This window comes from Anabrus simplex, chromosome 1 (assembly GCF_040414725.1).
Source record: "Anabrus simplex isolate iqAnaSimp1 chromosome 1, ASM4041472v1, whole genome shotgun sequence".
Lineage (NCBI taxonomy): Eukaryota > Metazoa > Arthropoda > Insecta > Orthoptera > Tettigoniidae > Anabrus > Anabrus simplex.
Genome location: NC_090265.1, coordinates 513,699,140 through 513,717,960, shown reverse-complemented (window position 1 = coordinate 513,717,960; position 18,821 = coordinate 513,699,140). Strand labels below are relative to the sequence as shown.

Below are 18,821 nucleotides of genomic sequence, written 5' to 3'. Positions count from 1 at the left end.
AAAAAAATCCCATGATTTCCTAGCATTGGCTGATTATTGGAAGAGAAAAGGGATAAAAATAGAACAACTGATAAAGCTCTAAAAGCATTCAAAAATTCAAGGCCTTCTAGACATCAAAATCATCTAATCATATAACAGCAAACTATGTTACAAAACAGTTTCTGTAAAAGTGGGGTAATTTGCAAACACACTTAACAGAAGGATTTAATTACCACAATGCCTGAAGGAATACTAGAAAAAGCCATTTCTTTAAAATTCTTAGTGTTTTAAGTACAGTAAAACCTTGTTAAGATGTTTCTGCAGGGGAGAACAAAGAAGAACGTGTTAAGCAAGAAAACATACTACTGAATACAAATAAAAACTATCCAACAGGTATATGGAAACACTAGATACACTTTTTCTAACATGAGGGCATTTTACATCATGTATTCATGGGTACAGTGAAAAATATATCTACCATTTCTAAAGAGGAGAGGAAAGTATTGAAAGGTGTAAAAAACACGAGCGATCAATTATGAAAACTTTTCCCACTGGGGCTCATAATATAACAAGTGCACTGAAAGATGTGAAAAACACCAAACAACAAATATGAAAACATGCACGAGGGCCCATAAAAATATCAAAGTATTATTGCGGATCATGCTCTTTCTAAAACAAATGTTAGTAGAAGCCTTTTATTTCAGAGCAGTGGGTTATAAAAGATTATTTTATGGTCACAACCTTAGACAATGAATTAGTGGTTATACTCGACCATGTGCGACTGGGAAGAATGACTTTTGCTGCTATTTTGAATAAACTTCGACCAACTTGAGCGACTGAGTTGAAACTCGAAGGTATGGGTTCAACATTTGTGACCTCTGCGTGCTTAAAGATGCGGACAGTAGTCCACTTACTGACAGATTTTTATTTTATCTTCGTTAGTAAGGAATTTCATGACCTTTTCCGTATCCACAACTAGGCCATCGCAGGACAAATGTGCACCATGCTAGTCAATTTCACACGATTATGTTCCTAATATGCCTTTGCTGGTGAGATGTAGTGTTTACAGTGCACTATGTCTTCTGGTATGGGCTATATCAAATTTGTTACTTTCATTGACCTGTCACAGTCTCATCCTTGGCTTTGACAATATGAAAGTGACTGAGGTATGAGTGATGCTAGTAATACCATTCCTTATGCAGCCAGTCCCTGTTATGAATGGTGTGAAAATATCGCTCATAGGGTCAGTTGGTGCATACATTTCAGTGGGCTTGGCAGACTGATATGTAAGAGCGACTGCTGGCTCGGTGAGGAAAGCAACGGGAAACTACCTCACTCCTCGTTTCCCTAGTACGCCTCTTCAGTGACGCCTAGGCTATTTATGACAGCTGTTGGCGAAGCTGCAGAGGATCAAACCAGCCTTCGGGCTGATTACCCAACATACATACATGTTCCTAATCCATATATAGGCTATAGGTACCGTATCACGCAACAAATATTCACTACGCTTCACTGTACCATTGAACACAACATAAATGTGTCATTTCTGAATGGAATGCGAAATACAACCACAAATAGGCTCACTGCGTTATTCATCAATCTTGCTGCAAACCAGCAAGCAAAACTGAACATTCCTGAGGTTAATGGCTTGCTCTCTGAAGGTACATCTTGTCCTGTGAAGTACAGGAATTTAAGGCCTTTTTCTGTTATCACACAACTGTGGTGATTGCTCTTACCCCAGTTGGAAACCACATTTCTTTCACAAGGGATGATAAATAACATTTTCAGGCCTAAGAAAAATGTGATCATACTAAGCAGTAATTGCGAAAATTCGTTACGCGCTAAGTGAGGTACTTTTATATATATTTAATGCGATGAAAATTGAGACTTTAAATTTACGATATGCTAATTGGGAAAACATATTAATGAGAAATGCACTAACAAGGTTTCACTATTAATTTTACAGTTTGATTGTTAGTCAACAGTTTCCATATACTGTTCATGATACACAACTAAATGAGACTATGTAATGACAAACAATAATTGTTAGTATGCACTTAGATTGATGACGTATATACTATAGTTTTAAAAATTCTTGCACTGTCATGTGAGTCATATGTGAAATTAATCCAATCAGACTTTCTGCCTTTATGCAGTACATCAGTTATTAGTAAGCCATCTCATCTTGACAACAAATACAGTATTCCTCTTTATTATTAAATGGTACAACTACACTGAAGTATATTAATTTTATAAACATTAATGAACATTCTAGACAGTTAAGCTCTTTGGGTGAATGGTCAGTGGAATTTCCATCTGCTTGAAGGGCCCCAGGTTCAATTACTGGCAAGGCTGGGGTTTTAAACTGTATCTGGTTACTTTCCATAGCTCATGGGCTGGGTCTTTATGCTTGTCTCAATACACATCTTCATTTACATACAACACATCACACAAATAACTACCATAGAAACATGCAATAGTGAAAACATTACTCTAAACACAGTGGGGTCAGAAAAGGCATGAGAAATAAGAATAATAAGATGATGATGATTCTAGTCACCATTCATTCATTACTTTCATTCTCAAATTTGAAGAAGCTCTAAAATGATACCGATTATGATTTTAATTTGGAACACCCTCACAAACATTAATCCATTCTTAGATTCTTATACAAATCTAAACCCCAGTATCTTACAGTATCCTAACTATGCTTATATTATAGCCTCAAATAGGCTAGTAAAATTAAGTAAAATTAATAAACATGGGTGGTGAGGTACCTTGCTGCATCTGTAGAGCAGATATATGGAGATATATAGATATAATAAGATAACAGAACAATGGAAATCATTGTAATTGGTTGTGATTATCCTATATGTCTGACCTCTCTTGACTAACACTTGGTCCTTTCCAACTCTTTTATGTTTATGAACCTGATACCCTCAAGGTTGGAACTCTTCTATTTTCAGTCAGGGACTAATGAACAAGATGTTAACATCCCTTGAACGGAATCATCAATTTTTTTCTTTCTTTTTTTGCAAGTGGCTTTACGTTGCACCGACACAGATAGGTCTTATGGCAACGATGGGATAGGAAAGGCCTAGGAGTTGGAAGGAAGCAGTTGTGGCCTTAATTAAGGTACAGCCCCAGCATATGCCTGGTGTGAAAATGGGAAACCATGGAAAACGATCTTCAGGGCTGCCGACAGTGGGATTCAAACCCACTATCTCCCGGATGCAAGCTCACAGCCGCGCGCCCCTAACCGTATGGCCAACTCACCCAGTGAATCATCAATCTATCAGAGAATTGTACGCTGATATTGACCTGTTTTTGACTTCATCCACCAGATGCTGCTTGAACATGTTGCCCCATTTGCAGACTGTATTCAGAAGAGCCTGCTTGAAAGGCCGCAGATCAATGCGGAACCAGTTGGATATAACTTTTGAAGTTGGCATCAATTCCAACTCTGCATACAGAGCCTCATAGTGATCGATCTGAAACACAGTGGAAAACTTCTTAGTTTAATTTGGAAATATGAATGATTTTGTAATTCAAGAGGATAAAATAAGTTGTGACACAGTTTACTTTATATCAATTAGCTTATCTGGGGACTGAACATCAGAAACTGGGGTCATCTTTTTAATTCAGTTGGTTCAAGGATTTCTCAAATATTTGGTACCTGTTGCAGGCTAAAGCTTCACATGTACAGAATTTTTGGTAAGTAGTTTCTATATCCTTCCTGCATAGTCTGCATTCTAGACTGTTCTTAAGAATAATTCTCATTTTATTTAAGTGCATCTTCACAGATGGATTTCCTGTGAGGAGTGCTACATTAAATCTTAACTGAATTCTATTGCACTAGACACCTCTTGTTTTCCAACATTTAGGTGTTAGTCTCTGGACTAGCTCCTGACAGTTTCCCTAATGAAACACTTAGGTTCTGGTCCTATTTAACATTATGCTGTTCCTTGTTTAGCAAGTTCATCAGCTTTTTCATATTTCTCTTAAAGCCTCTGTTATCTGGTACCCACAAGAGATTGACATTACTGTGTTCTCGGAGGTTTGACAGTGAACTGAGGCATGCTTCTACCAGTTTGTAAGTCACTTTTGGACTTAATGAAACCCAAAGTGCTGTTTGTCTCCCTGAGAATATAAGAATCTATTCTAATCTTATGATTTTGTATGTGCACTGCAGAATTGTATACAGGGTTATTCACCTAAGATGTTACACGGAAATAACATCTAAACCATTAAAGATATCGGTATTCTGTTTTCATATTCGTAAATGATAGCCAGGGGCTTGTAAAATAACATGCTACTTATTCTTCATGGGGTGATTAATAACCAAGAGATCAATACTAACTTCATATTTTTAAATGGAACAGCATGAATACATACAGCTGGCCTAAAAGTTCAACTGCGTACAAGTTCAAATATGTAAGTATTTTCAAAAATTGGACAGTTACTTTTGGAGATATCAATAAAAACCGCATTTGGGCTTTTGCGTGCTGCATTTGACAGCGTACGTCGGCCAAGGATGTATTGGCATGCAAGCTGTTTCCAGGCATTGATTCCAGCCACAGAACGGGTACCAGGCATGTACTGTAAACTATCGTACACAAAATGTGATGTACCGTAACGTACCCTGGGTGAGCAACATTACTGTATGACTGGCGAACACACAATGGGGAAGGAAGTTTAAAGTTATTGTTTGTTTTGTTTTGAAATCCATGTGTAACATGTTGCACTCAGTTTGGCGTCTTTTCCCACGGACGGGAATGTGAAGGATTTGGAAAGAACGTCGGCCGTGGCCTATCCCAAAGGTACCAACCAAGTCAAAGTAATTACTTTATTCCTTTTAAAAACATTAACCCTCCCTGTCCTGTCATGAGTTCGCCTGTCATACACACTTTGCAAACCCATCACATGTGTACGATATGCTTGCATGCCTGGTATCCATTCTGTGGCTGCAATCATACCCAGGAAACTACTTGCGTGTCAATATGTCCTTGCCTGACTGCACGCCATCTAATGCGGCATGCAAAACCGCGCATGTTGTTCTTATTGATATTTCAGAAAGTAACTGAATGATTTTGAAAATACTTTCATATTTGAACTTGTACGCAGTTGAACTTTTAGGCCAGCTGCACGAATTTGTGCCATTCCATTTAAAAATATGGAGTTAGTATTTATATCTTGTTCATTAATCACCCCATGAGAATATGCAGCACATTATCATACAAGTCCCTGGGTATCATTTACGATTATGAAAACAGAATACCGATATCTTTACTGGTTTAGGTGTTATTTCCATGTAACACCTTAGGTGAATAACCCCGTATACTGTGGAATACTGTGGCATATTTACCCAAGGAGAAGCTTACATCTCTTCTGGTCTGACTCCATATACCCCCGAAACTGCCGCCAAGGCTGCTTTTGATCCAAATGTAAACCAGATCAAAGAACCCGCAGGATAGACAGGTCCTTTCTTCTAGTAGTTTTGGGTCAACAGTTACCTTTTCTTATTGAAATATTTTATGGTTGTGTAGACTGACTGCATATTTAATATGGGGCCACCTACAACTTTTCTTATAGACAGATGGATAGATAGATAAATGACCTTACTGGCGTAGATAAGGCCATTACGCCTTCTCTTATACTATACCAATTGGTATACATTAGAATCATAATTAATACTAGATAAGCCCGATTAAACCAATCAAAATCCATTATAGCTAAAATAAACCACCACCACCACCACCACCACCACCATTATTATTATTAAGATAATACTCTAGTTATTAGTCTTGGCTACTGAGTGTATGATTTGAAGCACTGTATTGATTCATTCAAGTGTCTGAGTGAATCGATTCACAGGAACGGCGAGCTAACAGCACACGATTCTGCTGACTCTCTCTGAAAAAATCATATGCTATAATGGAATCCCGCTCTCAGCTCATTTGAAAAATACCTACTTGCATTCACTGTCCTCTTCTTAGAGGGAGGTTTAAATAGTAGGCAGATTTATTTGTAGTGTTAAAATGGCAGTCAAAACATAATTCCAAAATACCTAGCTAATAAATAGGTAGGCTATTAGGTTATTCTACTTATCAGTTTAATGAATCAGTATTATAACTTAGTTGACATTCGACAATTATGTCTATGAGTCATGCTCATGACCACTCAAAATTGTCTGTTTCATATTGGGAAGAACTGCTCAGTATTTTCTCGGTTTGCATGACACATCATTGTACAAGACTTCAATAATCGAATTACATGATCACCAGTGTATGTGGACAATGAGTAAGTGATCTGACTTACGGAATAGCTTAAATAAAAAGATGTTGAATCAGAAAACCAGAGGGCTACTGTAGATCTCGGGTAGCCTATACAAAATATGATGATTTTAAAAAATAATCAGCTGATAGTAAAAGACTTACTTTCGAAGATGACCGAGCAAGCTGGCCATGCAGTTAGGGCTGCGTAGCTATGAGCTTGCATTCGGGGAATGGTGGATTCAAATCCTACCGTCGGCAGCTCTTAAGATGGTTTTCCATGCTTTCCCAGTTCCACACCAGCAAATGCTGATGCTGTACCTTAGTTAAGGCCATAGCCGCTTCCTTCCCTCTCGTAGCCCTTTCCTATCTCATCATCGCTGTAAGACCTATTTGTGTCAGTGCAACTTAAAGCAACTTATTTTTAAGGCTATTTATTGTGAATATAAGTACTTGAACATGTAATTTTGTATGTGCAATAGAGTTGTGACTTTCAGAGAACTGTGGAAAAACAATAAGTTATTGTATAAAATTTGAGTTGTTGTTGTTGTTATTATTATTATTATTATTATTATTATTATTATTATTATTATTATTATTATTAACTAGGTAGACATCTCAAACTGAACAAAGTTTAGGTCAGTGATCGACAAATTCCAGGGATTCCATGACGAACCAAAACTTAGCAGTGGGTGGACAGAAGAAAGAAGACAGGTTGCCAAAGAAAGGATGCTAAAGTTTTGGACTGTGAAGAAGGCTTCCAGAAACGTGTAACTGTTACCTAACGTGGTCTCTAATGGCCGTAAATGAAAATATATACATATATATTATTTACTAGGTAAGTTTTGTACCATAATATAATAAGCATGTATCGTACCACACAAGTACCTATTTTTCCTGCATTTCATTTTTTAACGTATTTGTTTTGTAATATGTACTTATCATGAATACAGTGAAAATTCCATGTTTTTAGAAATTATTTCAGAAAAGACTAGGTAAACTACTGATAGGGAATCTCCCACCTGGGCGACAGCTTTAAATGCAGATCAGTGATGACTGTGTGTACAGATAATTTTTCATCTAATTCTATATACTTATTTAATGGAGTTGTCACTGTGTGCAAAAGGCTTTGTAACATCAAAATTTAATGTGAAAAGGTGGCTGTAGGAGAAACCTGAAACTGAAAGGTAGATGGTGCATAGGAAAGTAGTTCATAGAATGAAGACCACATGGCAGCAATAAGCACTGAATGGTGTTGCTGCCATCTAATCAGTACACACTACATATATGCAATAGGACTGGTGACTCTAACGTGCCATGAATCAGATCACTGTATCGATTCAGTAATGTGAAGGAATCAAATGAATCAATCCAGTATATGGAATCACGAGGGTGAATGTCTCCTTGACTTCTGCATATGAAACAACCTAGTAATGAAGAACACCTGGTTTAAAAAGCAGCTGAGCTGGAATGGAGAGCAGAAATCTCTTACTATTTAACTACAAACAAAAAGGCTGGAGTATTTATTAGAGATGTGAGTGTGCTTCCAGGAGAAAGTCTAGGTAATGACCACAGATTACTAGAAGCCACCTTGGAAAACGTCATGGTAAAAAAGATTAAAACCTGGCATACACCCAGGATAAAAGTTTGGGAATTTGAAAAACCAGAAACGAGGTCTGAATGCCAGATGGAAATTAAGAGACCAACTGCCCAAGTAGGAACAATTGAAGAGGAATAGCTTAAATTTTTGAGAACCCTAGCAGGCACTGAAGTCAATATTATAGGCAAAACATGTAGCAGAGCAATTTTTTTTCTTTTTACAAGTTGCTTTACATTGCACCGACACAGATAGGTCTTACAGCGGCGATGGAGCAGGGAAAGAGCTAGGAGTGGGAAGGAAGCAGTCATGGCCTTAATTAAGGTACAGCCCCAGCATTTGCCTGATGTGAAAATGGGAAACAACAGAAAACCATCTTCAGAACTACCAACAGTAGGGTTTGAATCCACTATCTCCCGAATGCTGGATACTGCCCAAAATTCAGCGACTGCAGCTATTGAGCTCGGTAGTAGCAGAGTAAGGGAGAAACAAACCTCATGGTGGAATGAAACTGTCCAAACAGCAATAAAGGAGAGAAATGAAATGAGAAAACTAAGAGACAGAGAATGTCAGAAAGGTGTGGCAAGGAATGAAGAGAAGTTAGAATTACTCAAGTCAGCTGTGCAGTGATTTGAAGCTTTAAGTGAAAAGAATCATTCCTAATGAGAAAGAGAAAACCTGGACTGAATTCACACTGAAACCAGAAGGGGGCAGCAAGAACAACAAGAAACTGTTATATATAGTGGTGAGAAGTAAATAAAACCACCGTGAAGGAATAGAAACCTTGGAGAAAGAAGATGGAAACATCACTTGGAATGACAAAGATATAAGAGATGTGATGGGACAGTACTTTGAAAAATTGTATAATATTGAACATTTAAGTATCAAACTACAGGAGACCATAGTATTCAAAGTGTGGAGCCCACTATAACATAGACAGAAGTGGAAAATGTCCTAAAGAACATTAGTGAAGCAAAGGCAACAGGCACAGATGAGGTAAGCACTGACATGATTAAGGCTGCTGAAGTGCAAGGATTGCAATGGTTGTTTAGAGTCCTAAACACAATTTGGAAACAGACAAACTATCCAAGACTGGACAAAATGATTCGTCGTCTCTATTTAAGAAAGGAAAGAGATGGAAATGCAGCAGCTACAGGGGCATCAATCTTCTATCTCATGGACTCAAAATAATGGAATGAATAAGAGAACAGAGATTAAGAACCATCATTGAACCGCGGTTTTCAGAGGAGCAGTATGGTTTTAGAAGGAATAGATTAACAACAGATCTAATATTTTCTGTAAGGATGATCATGGAGAAACACTGGGAAAAAGAGAAAGATGTCATCTTCATTTCCCTACATATTGAGAAGGCTCCTGAAAATCTGGAAATGCCTTGAGAATAGATCTACACCATTTGCTTCAATTTAAAAGGTTAAAATGTTGTATGAACATTGCCAATAGATCTACACCATTTGCTTCAATTTAAAAGGTTAAAATGTTGTATGAACATTGCCAGAGTGGTGTCCAAATAAGCAATGGATAATGGTGATGGTGATAATGAGGCCAAAGTACAACAGAAGCTGAATGACTAGAATGCTATATTCAAGCAATTTGGATTCTAGATAACAAAATCCAAAATAGTAGTGTTCAACATCACCCCAGATAGATCAAAGATGGAACAAGTACATCAGTTCCGCTATTTTGGCATTGTAGTAACAACAGATAAGCCGATCATCTTCAAAAATCACTAGTAGAGTGGGAGTAAAGTCCCATAAGAACAAAATTAATACTCTACAGAAGCGTCTTTGTACCAGTTACTACATACAGTCTGGAAATATGCAACCAAACCAACAGAAATATCAGCAAACTACAAGCAGTGGAAATTAAGTTCTTAAGAACTATGATTCAGAAAACCAGAAGAGACAAAATAAGAAATGATGGGAAATCCTATCTTGTCCAAGTGAAACAACCCCTATATGAAACAACCTATCTATGTTGAAGCCAGGCTGAAATGGTTTGGACATCTTAAAAGAATGGATCCACAAGCAACAGCTATTGTAGAGTGTGGTTTAAGAAGGAACTTGAAGGCAAAAGATCAAGAGATTGGCCAGGGAAGAGATGGATCGATCAGATTAGAAATGATCTAGCTGGACATGGACTGGATTTACAGTAGGTTATGGAAAAGGACACCTATATGGACAGAAATAACAGCAGAGCGCTCATTCACCGCACCTGGGAAACTGGAGCTGATTCAAAATGATGATGAAATAATTTCTCAGATTTTTTATCAACTACTTCCACGATGATGAGCTTTATAAAAGAATAAATAGTACCAGATTATGTTTTGTTAGATTTTAGCCAGGAAGAAGGAACTAACTAATTTTGAAATTTCATTTTGTATGTAATGTGTTTAAATGACAATGCACTCTTCAAGATAATTTAAATTATAAAACTAAGAACTTTAATCAGAGATGAGCAAACTTTGTAGTATGATCAATGAAGACATTATTAACTTAATGGTATTAGTCATTCTGTCATAAAATTGTATTTACAGTAGAATTCCATTAGTCCGGCATCCAATAGTCCAGAACCCCCGATGGTCCGGCACCATTCCAGGATTTTTAATATTATCTCTTAATAATGATATCTGCTGAACAATTTGATGCATTTGTCGGGAAGTGTATTTTTTTTATTATTTCAAAGTAAATAGTGCAAATGTATTTGATACAATCCAGTTGTTATGCATTGACTTACTTAAATATCTCTATCTCTGGAAATATTCAGTCTGGAAGGCTGTGTGCTACACTGAGTACTGGAAAGCCAACCATATGATAAAAAAACAGATTTAAAAAATTGAATGTATGGACCACGTTCAAAAATGGATGGGAACATGCCTTCAAAAATTGAAGTGGACAGAAGGAAAAGAGAAGTTGTAGATGGAAAGTATCTAAATGGTAAAGGAAGACTTACAGATAAAAATATCGATGAACTTCGGCATTATTATGGAATGACAATAAGAAACAACACGATTGAAAAGAGGAGTGTGTTATTAAACTAAAGATTCTGCTGATCAACATTTTACTGCAAAATGCAGTGTTAGAGCTGTTTTCACTGTACGTCTTAACCTACAACATAGTAAGAGGTACCGCCCGATAGTCCGGCATTTTCGGTAATCCAGCACTGGACCGGTTCCGATAGAGCCGGACTATAAGACTTCTACTGTACATACTTTGAAAAAAAGTAATTTGTTGTTATGAAAAGAAAAGTAATCTCCGTACAGGACGTGAAGGCCCTTGGAGGGGCGGAAGGTGAAAGCTTCTACTATCCATAACTTTGGCACATGATGGGGTAAAGTGCTTAATTGCATGCCTGGCTGCCTTTGCCCCTCCACCACTCAGAAATTAACCTGGTATACATTTTTAGTGAAGTCTTAGTGAACCTCAGGGCCAAGTGCATCTCAAGAAGTTAAAATCACGTTTCTTAAATTTTTAGACACGCTGACGGGAAATCAAACCCTCGTCTTTCTGAGTGAACCGAGCATGCCTTTACCGCCTCGGCCAGGCAGCCCCTAATTTATTGTTGTAGTTATATATAAACGGAGCATGGTGAGCTGAAAGCATTGATTGAAATGAAACATGGTAGATAAAGAAGAACCAGTTAATTTTGTGTATGTACATATATTTAAAAACGTGAAACCTACAAAATGTGTAATATAGCACACTACCCCAAACAAAAGAAAAATGTAAACAAAAATCATGTATCCATGGCGTAAGAGCTCCTAGTAGAGCTGACGGCCCACTCCCACTCTATTTGTTAATGTGTGTTTTTTAAACATCTTTCTCAATTTATGTATTGTTTAAGCTGAGGATGGTTCTAGGTCAGGGATGGCGAACCTTTTCCAAACAGTGTGCCGTTTTAAGTCTGGTTTATTATTCTCAACTGTCTACTGTGCCACTAGTTATTTTCCTTTGGAATAGCTATAACCCACGCCCCCTCCCCACCTCCGATTTCCATCCCTAATTTCAAATTAAGTTTCATAATATGTTATTAGTTTATTACATATATCTTGTAAAATAATAATTTTGCTTGCATGTTCCTTGGTTGTATTTACCAATACTGCAAAAATACATTTTTAAATATGTAAGTTTTAAGAATACCTAACATTAGGGGCCATTGTAACACTCTTCGTTATTAAGTAATATTAGATATAGATATCAAAAATACTAATATTGCCGAAAGGCTTTAAGTGGAATATCGTTCTCAACTTTAGTGTGAAACTTGTTGATGAATCTTAGTAGCCACGTCATAAATGTTAGGTTCATAACTTGTCTTCAGTAACACACAAGAAGCACTTACGTGTGAACCAAGACGGTCTCTGTTGACTTCACAACGTTCATTGTAGAAAATAGCTTCATGCCGGCGTATAATGACCCAAAAAAATTATGTACCGCTTTAGCAAGTTACTTCATGTCCGAAAATATTTGTGGGAGGCTGTTTCACTGTTCTAGTATTAATTTCTCCGGCTTCTGGAGAGAATATTAAGCATAAACGGCACACTCGATTTTCACCAATGCTTCAAGTTGTACGAATTTGTTCACCCATGACTGAATTTTAAGAAGGCAGTACAACTCCATTTCTAACCACTCAAAAAAATTGACCTTAATATCACTCATTTGTGCAATATGAGGGTTTGAAATTAGGTGCGATAGTTTCTTCAAATCTCGAAATTGGGATAATCTCTTGGCAACTATTCGTCTTACAAAATTAAAAACAGTAAAGTTACACACTAAGAAAAATTACGCGCTGCTGGCAACCACACAAACGTCGAACTTCACTAATTCACCTATGTGGGTGAGCAAATGGATCGCCTACCGCATCTGACATTTTATCTCACTTGATTTCCGGACCTATCAGTGTTTCCATCTTGCCATAATGCACGTCCGAATTGAATTATAATTTAGATTTTTGGTATTTATTCATTAAGCCTGAAACACTGACTATACGATACACGAGATATGTATAATCTATATTACAAGACGTACATAAAAACATTTATGTTCATGTGGTGTGCCACCGAAATCGTGTTCCCGTGTCACCTAGTGACACGCGTGGCCTAGGTTCGCCATCCCTGTTCTAGGTGAACCAAAACTGGTACTCATTTATTAAATTATGCAGAAGTACCTGTTAGAGTCTTGATTGGTAGAACATCCTTTGACTAATTCCTACTATGTTCAATATATGTTGTTACCTTAAACTAGTACATGTTTTGTACCCTAATAGACATCATCAGCTAGAGTAATATACATAAGTTTATATACATCAGATACAAGAAATTAAATTTATAAAAATGGTTAGACACAATCTTAAATTCATGAGATGAAACATAACATTTAATTAATGGACGATAAATTGTGATTGTGAAAATAGAAGTTCTAAGTCCTCTTGCAGTTGAACCAAATTCATTTTTCATTAAAATAATCAATATTGGCAGTGATGGTGGTGGGGTGGCGGTGATGATCATGGAGATAAGATGCTAGTTATCTAACTTACCATTACTGAAGCACTACTGTGGATGTTCCCAGGTTTGAATCTGGTTTGTCTAGGGGTTTTTTCCTCCATCAATATCTAAAACTATCAAGTTCTCAAATGCTGCTCAGTCTGTGGAATTCAGTATTCACTGCAGTAAATGTTGACTGAAGTCTGGACCAAATGCCATGTGTAAAGGAAGCTCATTTATCTTGCAAACCAGATTTGTTAGAGGCTCTAAAACATTTGCAAGCAACCACACCTTTCTCCGTTACCCCACTGCCTAGGAGAAAAACGGACTCGGCCGTGAAGGGTAAGAGAAGTAGAGGGAGACCACAGTGATGATGGTTAGACTCGGTTTTTAATGATTAAAAGATAAGAGGTGTATAATTAAACAGAGTCTTGGAACTAGTTGCAGATAGCTGATTGTGAAAGTGCATATTTGATTCACAGTGACTTGCAGACTGAACATTCAAAGGTATAACACTCTTTCAACTCTCCTACATTGATATTTAGAAATTTCATGATCCGTACTGAAGGGGGATTACAATATTTGAAATTAAGAGGGTTCCTCCTATTCAATACAAAGATGTTTATTAATGTGAAAGAATCACATATCGTTCACATGAGGTACTAGTTTCGGCACCAAATATGTGCCATCATCAGCCACAAAGTCAAATTGGGCAAACACAATAAAACCTTAAAACAACTTTAAACACACTATAAAACCTGCATGGATAAATATGAAATGTGACTTTAAAACAACTTTAAAAACACACTATAACACTTGCACAGATGAATATAAAATAAAATATGGTACATGATGAAGTTGCATTCCATTTTAAAATCCATTAAAATGATAACTCCGTTGTTGTATACCCATGGCGGTTTGTCCAGCTTGTATATATCTTTAGTTTTCTGAAACTGTTAAATTATGTTGTGGGGTTTAATGTCATATGAAGTTGACACTATGTGTGTTCTGTAGCTTGGTTCTGAAAAATAAACTTAAACATAAAACTTGGTTAGATCCAAAGAATTAATTCCCACTTCAATATGGGTTAGGTAACCTGGGGAAGAAAAATAAAAGTCGAATTAGGCAAAAGATCGGAAGGAAAGATCAAAAAGAAAAGTCTAGAAAAACCGAGAGAATACTAGAAACGAACTCACCTTGAGCAGCTTGAGTGATCGGCGGACGGAGCTGGACTGATGGATGCGATTATAAGGTTAAGGGGCAAGGCGGAAGGGAGGAGAGGGGAGGGGTAGAGGCAGAGCAACTGTCACAGAGCTAAGGTGGAGCGGAAGGATGTGGTAGTGGGGGTAAAAGATGTGGATATGTACTGCATACGGTTTGAAAGATCAAATTGTTTTTAGGTGGTCTAATATTTCTTAGCCATTTAATTAAGAGATCATAAAGAATATTAGATTTCTCAGAAATTTCATTTAAATTATAGTTAGGGTTGAAATATTGATCGCAATGAATGAAACAATTTTCGACAATGTTCATAATTGGCCCTTTGTTTGTTATTTGAAGTTTGCTGTTTGCTACTTGAAGTATTTCAAAATCGTGTTCTATATCAGAAAACTTATGATTAGATTGTACACTGCCGGGGAAAAAAGCATGCAACATCCTCAAGGACTGTGCTCAGTGGAAATAGGGTATAATATATCCATACTGAGGGGTTGTTGTGTTAGTGATTCATTTTTCACGGACATCAGCAATCAGATGGTGCTCAGGAGGCCTGCCCATGTGCACTCTATTTTGACTTTGCAGGCAGAAACTGTGCTGAGGTTAGAGGTGAACAGTGTTTGAAACATTCATCCTAGGGAACAACTATGCCCCACCACCCAGCATGTGCTCCTGTTAAACAACTGCAGTCATTTGAACGGGGTTACACTGTGATCCTGTGGGAAGCTGGATGGATTGCTGCACATGCTGGACACAATGTATCAGTGGTATGTCGCTACTTTCAGAAGTGGTCTGTGGAAAATTCCTACACTCGTAAACCAGGCTCTGAACATCCATGATGTACAGAAGCAGTGCAAGCAGCGGTGGCCGACCGAACATCATCCAGGAACGAAATCCAGTCATTTGTTGGACCTGTTGTGTCACCAAGGATGACTGGGAACCATTGCTTGCACCTGGATTATGATCACGTGTGCCTCTGGCCAGGCTATCGCTGACACCATGACACCGCCAAGCATGGCTACTCTGGTGTAGTGAAAGAGTTGAGTGGAGAGGAGAAAGGAACTCTGTTGTCTTCATTGGTGAGAGTAGGTTCTGTCTGTATGCAAGTGATGGACGTACACATGTACGGCATAAACCTGGTGAGCGGCCTATTCCAGAGTGCATTTGCCTATGGCACCCAGGTCCCACACCGGGCTTAATGGTGTGAGGGGCCATCAGTTACAACTCCCTGTCACAGTTGGTGTTTCTGCAGGGTAATGTAACCAGTGTCTGCTACATTGCACAGGTTGTTGTCCCCATGCTACTGCCATTTCTTTGACAGGAAGGTGATGTGCTTTTTCAGCAGGACAATAAACATCCACATACAGCTGCTGCAATGCAACATGCTCTGCATGGTGTAAAACAACTGCCCTGGCCAGCAAGATCACCAGATCTCTCAACAATTTAACATGTATGGGATCTTATGAAGCAGTAACTTACGCGTTCTCCAGAGCCTGCAATAACCATTGCTGAATTGCATCAAAAGGTGCAATATGCTTGTGACAATCTATCGCAGCATGCCATTCGCCACCTTTGTGTTGTTTGCATGCGTGAATACACACCTGCATTGCTGCCAGAGGGGGGTACACTGTCTATTGATGCAGCAGTTTGGGCACCCTTTACTGTGACATGAGTGTTTTATTTGGTCTGAATTTGTAATCATATACTCCTGCAATGATAAACTACCTGTCACATCACTTGTGAATAAAATGACCTTGTCCTTGAGGATGTTTCATGTTGTTTTTTTTCCAGTAGTGTACCTAGGAATTACATACGCCTTCAGCTCCATGGCATATATATGAGGATTTTATTATTTCCTATACTATCAACTTTATAGAGAAATTTAAAGGAAAGCTCCATCAGCCTTTGTGCTTAAATGCTTGAAATATCTACACAACTTTCTTAACTGTCCATATCACTCGTTTGACATCAAATTTTCATGGCATATTTCCAATACAAGTATTACTATCCTGAATATAGCTCTCTTCCTTGAAACTGTCCTCTATGGATCTGTGAATTATTTTGGGGCAGCTTGGAGGTGGCTGATTTTTTTTTTTGTGTATGACTGCACATTGTACTGATTTTATATTTTTAAAAGTCTCCAACAGACTATTGATTCAGAGTAGTCTTAAGTAATTAAGTCTATACCTGTTCTTTGAACAGCTCGAGGGTGGGAGGTGCCTCCTTCAAAGGTGCCACATCCTCCTGAGCAAACTCCAACATATCCATCTCTTCGGGACTTAGCCCATGTCCATAAACTAAGAACTGGTCCAGAAATTGTTGACGGTTATCCATCCACAGGTATGCATACACATCAAAGGTCTGCTGAAACTCCAAAGCCTAGGCAAAAGAAGTTAAAACACAATGACATATAGTACCTTCAATAAGCACCTGGAATGTGGTTATTTTCTAGATTATATAGATATTTTAATGTTAAGATTTGGCAATATTAATTATGTCAATCCTGAATGATTTTCATCATCAAGGACATTGTCATTAACTGCAAGTTATTCTTTTGGTCAAACATTCTGTTGGCTTACCATGTTTCAAAAAGTCAACAACAGATCAACATGTAAATAAATAACATACTTACTTGAATGGAAGATGACCTGAATCTAAGATGACCCCCCCAATTTTGACAGATGCTTTCATAGAAAGAGATATAAAAGGCAAATTATGAGGATTCCAGCTAGGCCAAGTAAGTTGGCCATGTGTTTAGGGGCTCACAGCTGTGAGCTTGCATTCAGGAGACAGTGGGTTCATAACTCACTGTCGGCAGCCCTGAAGATGGTTTTCCATGGTTTCCCATTTTTACACCGGGCAAATGCTGGGGCTGTACATTAATTAAGGCCCTGGCCACTTCCTTCCCACTCCTAGCCCTTTCCTATCCCATCATCATCATAAAATTTATCTGTGCCAGTGTGACGTAAAGTCAATTGATGATGTAGTTGTTGATTCCCATAGGGAACTTAAAATATTTGTCCTGAATGAGTAAATTTATAATACCAATATAATGGTCCGTTATTGGACATTATAAATTTTCCAGCTAACTCATTCTTGGTTGCCTGCATTTTGCCCTCATGTGCTAAGTTTGGCTCGTCAGTTGGGACTTAGCACACCTCTCAAGACACAAGGCTAGTGCATACCATGGAGGCCACTGCATAGGCATTGGCACTGCTGGTGGCTTCAAGTAGCCTATGCAGTGGCTTCCACAGTATGCACTAGCCTTGCGTCTTGGGAGGTGTGCTAAATCCCAACTTGTGAAAATTTAGATTTTATAATTCCACCTTTACAATACTATAATTGTCTTTATTACAAAGACTACATTAAATTACACTCATGAAACATGTTTTGTCCACTTATAGGACATCTTCAGTCACAAATACAAATGCATAACATTAAAAATAAGGCGAGGACACATTAAAATAAGTAAATGCAAAGTCTTTGTATACTGCGACGCGGCATGATAGCGTCTTGTCAATCTTCAATGTTAAAGTGGTGCGGTGTGAACGTGATATGAAGCATGAAGTCCAATTAAAATCATATGTTAAAACTGTTGTTCAAAACAACGAATTGTCAATTATAAAATAATGTAAGTGGCTATGCAAATAAAATTATGTGCATATTGTTATTTTACTGGCAGAGGAGTCTCTTGTGCTTAGTCTGTACCAAGTGAGGAGAAGGATGACTTTGGCTTCAAATAAGGCCAAGGCGGAGGCAAGAGAGAATCTGGTTTATATCTCTGATGTAGCGAATAGCTTTTGTAGCTGCTACTGCTTTTTGCCTAGTGTGAATCCTGAAGAATTTGTTGTAGTCTACAAGGTTAAATCAAAATATCTAAAATTACTGACTGTATTTATCAGGTCTCCTTTCAGGTATATTTATCATCAAATGCTGGTCCATCCTTTCTTCCAATTGTCTGTTCATTTATGTTTGCTCATTGGTCCAGGGCATTGACTGATTATTGATTACTGATGACTGCTCCCACTGGATTTTCCATGAACTGGTAACTTTGAAGGAGGATCTTTCAAGGTTAACTGCTGTGTGCCATGATGGTTTCCTTGATTTCAAGCATTGATGTTCTTGTTTGTGTAATATCTTGGTGAATGGGTAGCTCTGAATTCTGTTGAATGTTTTTTCATACCTTTAGAAGTGCTTCTGATATTCTTAGGGCAGGAAGTGGAATATTACTGAAAACACGTAGCCATAGTGAGTTCTTACT

At 37.9% G+C, this 18,821-nt stretch overlaps 1 protein-coding gene across 1 annotated transcript in view; it reads right to left on the bottom strand.

Moving 5' to 3' along the window:
* The window catches only part of LOC136875368 (dynein beta chain, ciliary), a 782,313-nt gene that overhangs the window by 423,279 nt on the left and 340,213 nt on the right, over window positions 1–18,821 (bottom strand). The window contains exons 21-22 of the mRNA XM_067148948.2: window positions 16,748–16,939; window positions 3,301–3,470 (exon numbers count right to left, since the gene is read on the bottom strand). Coding sequence (XP_067005049.2) covers window positions 3,301–3,470; window positions 16,748–16,939 — 362 coding nt within the window. The remainder of the gene's footprint in view (window positions 1–3,300; window positions 3,471–16,747; window positions 16,940–18,821) is intronic.